Genomic DNA, 9,915 nt, shown 5'->3' with positions numbered 1-9,915 from the left:
TTTGAAACCCCAGCGTATATCTGTTGTTTCTGTCCATGTTAGAATGGGTTAACACTTCTGCTCACTTTTTTTTTTTTTTGCTATTGATGCTGACACATGAAAACAAACCAAATTGGTATTACAAAGGATCTTAAAAATGTCAGAGATCCAAGTTCGCTTGGAGAACCATAACACACCGAGTACACTGAGAACAGTGTGGCATAATGGAAATTAACTCGTCAACAAGACCGCGGCACATGAAAAGATCTGCTCTGAAATATCAAAATGTCATCAGTGGAAATTCTATGATAAAACTAGATCAGCAAGATAATAATGTGTGTCTCAGTTCTGCTGCAAAATAAGATTTTCCAGTTCATCTGCAGAACGTAATAAAAATGCTGCTGATTCTCTATATCCTGCAACCAGTTGCCGTACTGCATTAATTTCAGTTGGACTCAGCTGAGGTCTAGAGCTGGTATTGCTAGAAGACCCGGAAGTGCTTGCTAGCTGCCTCTTCATACTGAGATCAGTTGGACCTGAGAAAGAGAATTAAAAATGAATGAAACATCAAGATAACCTCATAGATTCACAAACTTGAAAGGTCTTTGGAAAATTAACTATACTTCTTGTTCAGTGAAGAGTATGCAATGTAGGATATTCCTATATTATCATTCCTTGCCTGATAAGATGGCTTTCTGTTCATACAGGTCCCAAACCAAGATTCCATTTTCCATTTCATCTGTTTATCCTACATGCATATTTAAAGAGAGGGCTGGACAGAGAAATCTTTACCTTTTTACTACCGTGTTTCCCCGAAAATAAGACCCTGTCTTATAGTTTTTTGAACCCTGAAATAAGCATTTGGCCTTATTTTCAGGGAAGTCTTATTATTTTGGGGCGCATGGAGCAAGACAGGGCTCCTATTGCCGTCTTACCTGATTTTCAGCTCTAACCCTAACCAGAGGAAATGGCAGGGACCGGCTGCACAGGCATTTAAATATTTTCGGGGGAGGGCTTGTTTTCAGGGGAACATGGTAAAAAGTGAGTTTTTATGTATATCTGTTCAATTTTTCCCCTATTATTTTGCTTGCTGTTATGCCCTTAAGCATAATAACTGTTAAATTTATATTCATTTTTTCATCTAATAAGGATATTCAACCTGCTTTTTCTCTTCTGTACTGTTCACTACTGCTTTTTTGATAAATGTAAATTTAACAATTAAATTAAGCAATACCTCTACACAACTGTTGCCCAAGTAATTTATTTCTGGGTCTAAAACATAGTCTCTATTTGAAACAGAATTCCTACTGAATACCTATTGGAAATGACTGCTTTTGTTCAATGTAATAGTCAAAATATCCAAACCACATTTTACCATCTTCTCAAAAAGAATTTCTTTGAATTCATTGAATGTAAATCAATATATACTGGTGCATGCATTTTCTCCCGAACCAGTGACTCCATGCAAAAAGAGATAGCTGGTCTGGCATAATATACCCTCGCTAAATCCATAATGAACTCTAGCAACTGGTTAATAATTTTCTAGCTGCAATTAAGTCAGCTGCTTAATAGTCTATTCTATAATTTGTTCATAACTAATAACAGACGGACTGGTCTCTGATTTTCTGAAACCAACTTTCTTTCTTTGATAAAAACTGGAGTGTGCCAAGTGCACAGATAAACTGAGGACAGCTTATTTATATATTATGTCACTTAGCTTTTACATTCTTACCAAACTAAATTCAACTTTACAGCCCTGTCAGCATACTCTATACTGCTGAATCATCAATAGTGACAGATCTGTTACCTACTGGACTTGAATCATAGGAGTACTTTAGGAGTATATACGAGCTGTATTCAAGTTTCAAAAATTACACTGGAAATGAAGTTGCAAACGGATGGAAGGCAACAACTGTTTATTCTCTGGAACCATATCATCCACTGAATGTTCCAAAGTGAAAGCCATTAAAAAAAAATCCTGAAAAATCAAGAAAAAGCCTATCTTTTTTCTATTTTATCCAAGGCCATTTCAGAGGAAGTTCTGTTTTTTTCCTAAAATGCAAATATTGAGGGGAGGGGGATTATGGAATGTTTCCTAATATTTTCTTTTTGACCAACACATAAAAGTGATTAAGCTGTAAAATAATATAATCCATGTTTAAAAATACAAATATGATATTAAGAAATAAATATGTGGAAGAATCCCTATCAATCTCAACAATTACAGACCAGTGGCACTCACTCCTATCATCATGAAGTGCTTTGAGAAATTGGTCTGTCAGCACATCACTTCTGGTCTTTTGCATACATTTGATAAACACCAGTTTGCATACAGAACAAATAGATCTACAGAGGAAGCTATAGCCATCACTCTTCATACTGCTCTGACTCATCTGGAACAGTGGGGGTGGGGCTATGTGAGCATGCTTTTTGTAGATATTAGTTCTGTATTTAACACAATCCTTCCACATAGACTAGTGTCTAAACTTATGGACCTTGGGTTTTCTTATTCAATCTGATTTTGGATTATGGATTTCCTGTCTGGCCATTCTCAGAGGGTCAGATTAGGTAATCATACCTTCTCCACCCTCCAGGGTTGCGTGTTGAGTCTCTTACTCTATATCCTTTATGTACATGACTGCATTCCCACTCATGCCAGTAATACTATTATTAAATTTGCAGATGATAAAACAGTGGTGGGACTCATCTCCAGGGGGGATGCGTCTGCCTATCGAGATGAGGTGGACCAGTTGCTTTCATAGTATGGAGACAATAACCTGGTCCTTAACACCAATTAGATCAAGGAACTTATAGTGGGCAATAGAAGGAATAGATCAGACATCCAGCCCTTGGTTATCAATGGAGACCCAATGGAGCAAGTGGCTAGTTTTAAGTTTTTGGGTGTTATCATAAAAGAGGACCTGATCTGGGGCACTCACATTGCAGCACTGGTCAAAAGAGCCCAGCAGAGATTATACTACCTGAGACTTCTCAGGAAACAACAACTGAATGAAAAATTGCTGGTGACCTTCTACCACTGCACTATAGAGAGTATTTTAACTTACTGCACCTGTGTATGATTTGCCAATTGCACAGTGGCAGATAGGACAACACTCCAGAGGGTTAACATCATTGCCCAGAGGATCATTGATTGCCCTCTCCCCTCTTTGGAAGAGCTTTATAGCTCCCACTGCCTTAAGAAAGTTCAAAACATTCTTAAAGATCCATCTCATGCTGGGCACCCTTTTTTTGAACTATTACCATCTGGCAGATGGTACAGGACAATAAAAACAAAGACAAACAGGCTGAAAAACAGCTTCTATCCCAGAGCAGTAATATATTGAATTCTATTGTATAGCGTAATATTAATGCAGTATCAGGGGTTTTCAGTTCAATTGTATACCATGTTTTCCCGAAAATAAGATTCTGTCTTATATTTTTTTGAGCCCTGAAATAAGTGCTTGGCCTTATTTTTGGGGAGGTCTTATTATTTTGGGGCATATGGAGCAAGACAGGGCTCCTCTTGCAGTCTTACCTAATTTCCAGCTTTGTCTCCCTAACCCTAACCAGAGAAAATGGTGGGGACCGGCTGAGCATGCGTTTAAATATTTTCGGGGAGGGCTTATTTTTAGGGGAGGCTTATTTTAGTGCTTGCACTCAAAAGCCCAATTGGGTTTATTATCAGGGGATGTCTTATTTTCGGAGAAACAGAGTAGAATGTGAAGGATGTGTTTTTGTTTTATTTTTATAGTTTTCTTATGTATGATGTATACTGAAGATGGCATTTAATTTTATTGTACGAGGTGCAATGACAATAAACTAAACCAAAAGCTTTGCCTTAAGAAGTTGAACTTGCTGATAGATAATATTTCAGTTTCTGAAAATAATTAGGTAACATTTCATGTGGCAACCAGTGTTTTAGTGCAGACACATTTCATGTGACAGACAAGGTTATTGCATTGCACAATGATAGGCTGCCTAATGTTTACTACAAGTTGATGATTTCATCTGTTTTCAGAATTAATCCTTTGCTCACTTTTAAGGCAAAAATGAGGAGATTCTACTTCCTCAAAAGCTCAGCAAACTTGTACATCCATTTAGTTGGTATTTGAAAACAATAAAGATTTAATTTGATCTGAAAATCTATTTATGTAAATGTGAAATTGTTTCATAATAGTTTTAACAAAATATAAAATTATCAGAATAAACTCTGCTTTTCAATTTTATATACAACCTAATAAGCAAATCAAGCTATACTTCTTGTGCTCCGCCAGCGAGCCTGTGGAGCTGGCAGCAGAGTGGAACAGTGAGGAGGCGGGGGAAGAAAATGGGCCAGTCCTGGAGTCTGGGGAAGGCTGAGATGAGGGCTCTGCGGTTGGAGGCAGAGATGGGGCCAGGGCCATCTGGGAGTTATGTGTGGACTCCGGAGCCTCCAGAATCTGACATCAGCGAGGCAGAGGAACAGGGGGAGCCTGTTCCCAGTGCACGCATGCGCAGAGCTGCCGGAAGGCAAGAACAGTTAAGACGAAAGGGAGTAAGAGACTCGGGAGTAAGGCTTGGAGATGATTGGCTCCTCCCATAAGAGATAAAGGTGGAGCAAAAGGACATGAGCCTTTGCAGGAAGCAACTTTATTTGTTCTGGTCAGTTTAAACTCTGAAGTTCCGTTTTGACTTTGTGCTCCATTTGGCCTTGCAAAGTTAATTGCCAATTAGGTATTTGGCAGCATTTCAAGGGAGATAAAGGTGGGTGCTTATCAGCCTTATCCCGAAAGACTCTGGCAGACTTCTGTCAGATTATTTACAAATTGCTTGGGACTCATTACGGGCTGTGAATGAACATAATTCACAGCCGTCTCAATAAAAGAGGGTTTTTGGGACTAAGCATGTGATTTATGCTTTCTCAGGAAGCCTAGGTCAGAACAATACTCTTTTATACAGTAAAAAAATTGCTAAACAATAAGAACTAAATCAATTTCAAATTTTCTCTCAAAATTCCACTTTTTTCTCAGAACTAAAATAGGGGAAAAAAATCAAGAAGTTTCACATCTCTAGGATTCCAGCCTACCTCATGAACCGTTCTTATTTTCAATACAACTTTATACAGCAAATATACATGGCTCTTTACATATAGTACAAATTTGTGCATTTCTATTATTAGTGACATTTCTCCCTCCTCCTTATCTAGAACTAGAGGGCATACAATGCTGTTATATTTATGAATTATTGAATATTTCAGCCTGCCAATGCCAGTAAGGGATACTTCTTGGAAATCACATCTAAGCCACTGAGAGCTCCTCAAAGGCAAAGTGGAATATAATGTAAATCATCATTATAATGGAATTGCTGCAGAAGACATATTTTGATTTAACAGCAAATTATTATTATTATTATTATTATTTATTAGATTTCTATACCGCCCTACTCCCGAAGGACTCAGGGCGGTGCACAGCCAAACAATAAAAACACATACAATACAAAATTTAAAAATAGAATAAAATCAAATTAAATAATTTTGGCCCCGACAAATTTAAAACCCCAAACTTTTAAAACCAATTTAAAATTGAATATATAAAATACTAAAAGATATTTAAAATTTTAAAAATCTTTTATAAAAGAGGGGGAAAATTAGGCCAGGCCGGCCTGGTGAAATAGTAAGGTCTTTAAGGCGCAGCGGAAGGTGCGCAGATCCGGGATCCTCCGTATCTCTGGGGGGAGCTCGTTCCAGACAGTAGGTGCCCCCACAGAGAAGGCTCTCCCCCTGGGGGCCGCCAGTCGGCATTGTTTGGCTGACGGCACCCGGAGGAGCCCCTCTCTATGGGAGCGTACCAGCCGGTGGGGGGCTATTGGTGGTAGTAGGCGGTCCCGCAAGTACCCGGGTCCTAAGCCATGGAGTGCTTTAAAGGTGGTAACCAGAACCTTGAAGCGCACCTGGAAGACCACCGGGAGCCAGTGCAGCTCGCGCAGGAGGGGTGTTACATGGGAACACCATGTCGCTCCCATTACCACCCGTGCGGCCGCACTCTGCGCCAGTTGGAGCCTCCGGGTGCTCCTCAAGGGGAGCCCCATGTAGAGAGCGTTGCAATAGTCCAGGCGGGAGGTGACAAGGGCATGAGTGACCGTGCATAACGAGTCCCGATCCAGAAAGGGACGCAACTGGCGAATCAGGCGAACCTGATGAAAAATCCTCCCGGTCACGGCCGTCAAGTGCTCTTCTAAAGACAGCCGTGACTCCAGGAGGACGCCCAAGTTGCGAGCCCTCTCCGTGGGGGCCAATGATTCGCCCCCAATAGTCAGTGATGGCGTCAACTGACTATATCGGGACGTCGGAAACCACAGCCACTCAGTCTTGGATGGGTTGAGCCTGAGCCTGTTCCTCCCCATCCAGATCCGTACGGCCTCCAGGCACCGGGACATCACTTCAAGGGCATCGTTGGGGTGATCCGGGGTGGAGATGTACAGCTGGGTGTTGTCAGCGTACTGATGGTACTCCACCCCGAAACCACGGATGATCTCGCCCAGCGGCTTCACATAAATGTTGAACAGGAGAGGCGAGAGGACCGACCCTTGCAGCACCCCACATATAAGGGGCCTCGGGGTCGACCTCTGTCCCCCTGTCAACACAGACTGCGACCGGTCAGAGAGAAAGGAGGAGAACCACTGCAACACAGTGCCTCCCACCCCCAACTCTTCCAACCGGTGCAGCATGATACCATGGTCGATGGTATCAAAAGCCGCTGAGAGATCTAACAGGACCAGGACAGAGGAGCACCCCCTGTCCCGAGCCCTCCAGAGATCATCAACCAACGCGACCAATGCCGTTTCCGTGCTGTACCTGGGCCTGAAGCCCGACTGGAACGGATCCAGATACGTCGTTTCATCCAGGTGCTGGGGGAGCTGTTGCGTGACCACACTCTCAACAACCTTCGCAACAAAGTGAAGGTTGGAGACCGGACGATAATTTACCAACATTGCCGGGTCCAGGGAAGGCTTCTTGAGGAGAGGCCTCACCACCGCCTCCTTCAAGGCGGCGGGAAAGTCACCCTCACTCAGCGAAGCGTTTATAATCCCCTGGAGCCAGCCTCGTGTCACTTCCCGGGAAGCCAGTACTAACCAGGAAGGACACAGGTCCAATAAACAAGTGATCGTGTTCAGTCTACCCAGAATCCTGTCCACGTCCTCAGGGGTCACAGGATCAAACCCATCCCAGATAACATTCTCAAGACCTGCCCCTGTCTCTCCCCCTGAGACTACCCAGTCGGAGTCCAAATCTTCCCGAATCTGAGTGATTTTGTCATACAGATACTGAACAAAATCCTTGGCTCTACCCTCCAAGGGGTCCTTCCACGCTTCCTGGTGGAGCAGGGAGCGGGTCACCCTAAAGAGGGCGGCCGGGCGATTATCTGATGACGCAATAAGAGCAGCAAAATAACTACATTTCGCTGCTTTTATCGCCACTAAGTAATTCCTAATATGGGATCTTACTAGTGTCTGGTCAGATTCAGAAAGACTGGCCCTCCAACTACTCTCTAGGTGTCTTTTCCGGCGCTTCAACTCCCTCAGCTCCTCGGTAAACCAAGGAGCCAATTGAGATCGGCGCCGGGTCAGAGGCCGCAAAGGCACGACCCGATCCAGAGCACCAGCAGCCGCCCTATCCCAGGCGGCCACCAGGTCTCCAGTTGAGGCATGTGCCAGAACCTCAGGAAATGGCCCAAGCTCCATCTGGAATCTGTCAGGTTCCATCAGGCGCCTGGGGCGGAACCATCTTACCAGCTCCGCCTCCCTGCGGCAGGGTGCAGCAGTTCGAAAGTCAAGATGAAGGAGAGAGTGATCTGACCATGACAAGGGTTCAGTAACTATATCCCCTATATCAAGATCCCTCAACCACTGTCCAGAGACAAAAACCAGATCCAGCGTGTTTCCCCCTGTGTGGGTAGAGCCATGAATTAACTGGGTCAGGTCCATAGCTGTCATGGAAGCCATGAACTTCCGAGCCATCTCTGACGTCTCACCCACGGACGGCAGGTTGAAATCCCCCATGACCATAAGCTTAGGGGTATCAACCGCCACCGCGGCGATGACGTTGAGTAGCTCAGGCAGGGCTGTTGCCACGTGGCAGGGAGCCAGGTACGTGATCAGCAAACCCATCTGAACCCCATGACCCCATTTCACAAAAAGGGATTCACAGCCGGCAGTCTGAGGAACAGTGACCTCCCTCGGTCTCAGACCTTCTTTAATGATAACCGCTACCCCCCCCCGCCCCTCCCCTGTGACCTCGGCTGATGGAATGCTTGGAAACCTGGCGGGCACATTTCAACGAGGGGAACCCCCCCCTCCTGACCCAACCAGGTCTCTGTAATACCTGCCAGGTCTGCACCCCCCTCTTGAACAAGATCACAGATGAGGGGGGCTTTATTTACTACGGACGTGGCATTGCACAGCATCAGCCGAAGGCCTGGGTCCTGAGGTTCTATGCAACCTGAGGAGCGAGTAGAGCCCTGGGGGCCGGAGCACGCCACCGCTCGTAGACAGCGAGTGCGCACTCCCCTAACATGATATGGCCCCTGCTCCCGCCATATCTACCCCTCCCACCTACAGTACTGATGTTCAAAAAACTATCCGGACAAGCTCTAACCCCCCCCCCCTCGATCCCGGGTCCCCCATCCCCCACGCCACGCTTCACTGCCAGACCCGACCCTCCCCCTTGTGGGTTATCCCCCATACCCACAGCCCAAATTCCAATCTGACCCTCCCCCTCCCTAGGACCCCTTAAAAATTTGACTAAAAATTTTGTTAGAAAACCCCTCAATCCCCTCGTTTTCACATGCCACCTCTCTGGGTCCCAAAACCCTTCCTTGAGGTGGGCCCTCGATAGTGAGGAGGGCCACATCTGCGAGAAGGCGGAATCTCGCAGCGCAAGAAGATCTGCAGTCGTATACATCTCCAAAATGCAGCGATGGAGGCCCAAAGCTCAGACAGGGGACTTCACAAAAGATGTAACACAGCCAATTGTTCATCGATGTGCTGTTGGTATCTCAACTGTCCTCCCACAACAGCAGGAGGGTCCTAAATTATCTCCTCCAATGGGGGCGACCTCCGGCCCGCCCTCTCACGGCGGAACCCCACGGGGCCGTAGATTGAAAAAGTTCTCCCACAGGCAAGAGTATGGACTACTTCAAGTACTATTAAATAAAAATTGATGTTAAAAACTGATCTCCTTGGATAGGGCACTCTGATTTGTGGTTTAGGAGCCCAGAGAACAGCAAAATATTATAAAGTTTAGTATATCATTGCGGATATTGCTTTTTTAAAGAAAAACAAAAACACTTTCAAATAAAGCTCTAACACAAACAAAAATCAAAACATAACAAGTTGGGTTAGCCTATTTTTTTGACCTGATTCATAAAAAAAACCATATCTTCAGGGTCTTTCAGAAAAGCAACAAGGTGGGGGCCAATCATACCTCATGGGGGCGGGATAATGTTCCATAGACAAGAATCCATCAAAGGTGATACAAGTCTAAACTTGTGCAAAATTTTTTGGGCTGCTGCATACTTAACCAACTGAAGCTTCCAGATACTATTCAAGGGCAGCCCCATATACAGCGCATTACAATAGTCCAGATGCAAGGTGATCAAAGGGTGGTCTCACACTTCCTATCTGTGAGAATGGCATGCTAGTCCAGGAAGGGACACAAATGGCATACAACTTGTAGTTATGCAAAGTGTCCTGAGTACAATTTCCAGGAGCAAGATTGTGAGTCTGCAACTCTCATATTACTCATTGGGTCAGTCTGAGACAAGACACCCCAATCTATGACCAAAGACGGTAATTCCCCATGAGCCAAAGAGCACCTAATCTAGATCTACTCTGTCTTGTGAGAGTTCAGTTTTAGCCTGTTTCTACACATCCAGACCTCAACAGCCTCCATTCACCAAG

The 9,915-nt window shown here is 44.5% G+C and overlaps 1 protein-coding gene across 3 annotated transcripts in view; it reads right to left on the bottom strand.

Annotated features, from left to right (window-relative positions):
- Positions 1 to 321: 321 nt before the first annotated feature.
- The window catches only part of NOL4 (nucleolar protein 4), a 139,417-nt gene continuing 129,823 nt past the window's right edge, over positions 322 to 9,915 (bottom strand). For all 3 annotated transcript variants that reach the window (XM_070942314.1, XM_070942315.1, XM_070942316.1), the window contains one exon: positions 322 to 515. In XM_070942314.1, coding sequence (XP_070798415.1) covers positions 322 to 515 — 194 coding nt within the window. The remainder of the gene's footprint in view (positions 516 to 9,915) is intronic.

Source organism: Pituophis catenifer, unplaced genomic scaffold, assembly GCF_029215685.1.
Source record: "Pituophis catenifer annectens isolate HBS135680 unplaced genomic scaffold, rPitCat1.0.hap2 SCAF_3, whole genome shotgun sequence".
NCBI lineage: Eukaryota > Metazoa > Chordata > Lepidosauria > Squamata > Colubridae > Pituophis > Pituophis catenifer.
Note: the sequence above shows the minus strand (reverse complement) of the source record. Positions and strands in the feature narration are given on the sequence as shown.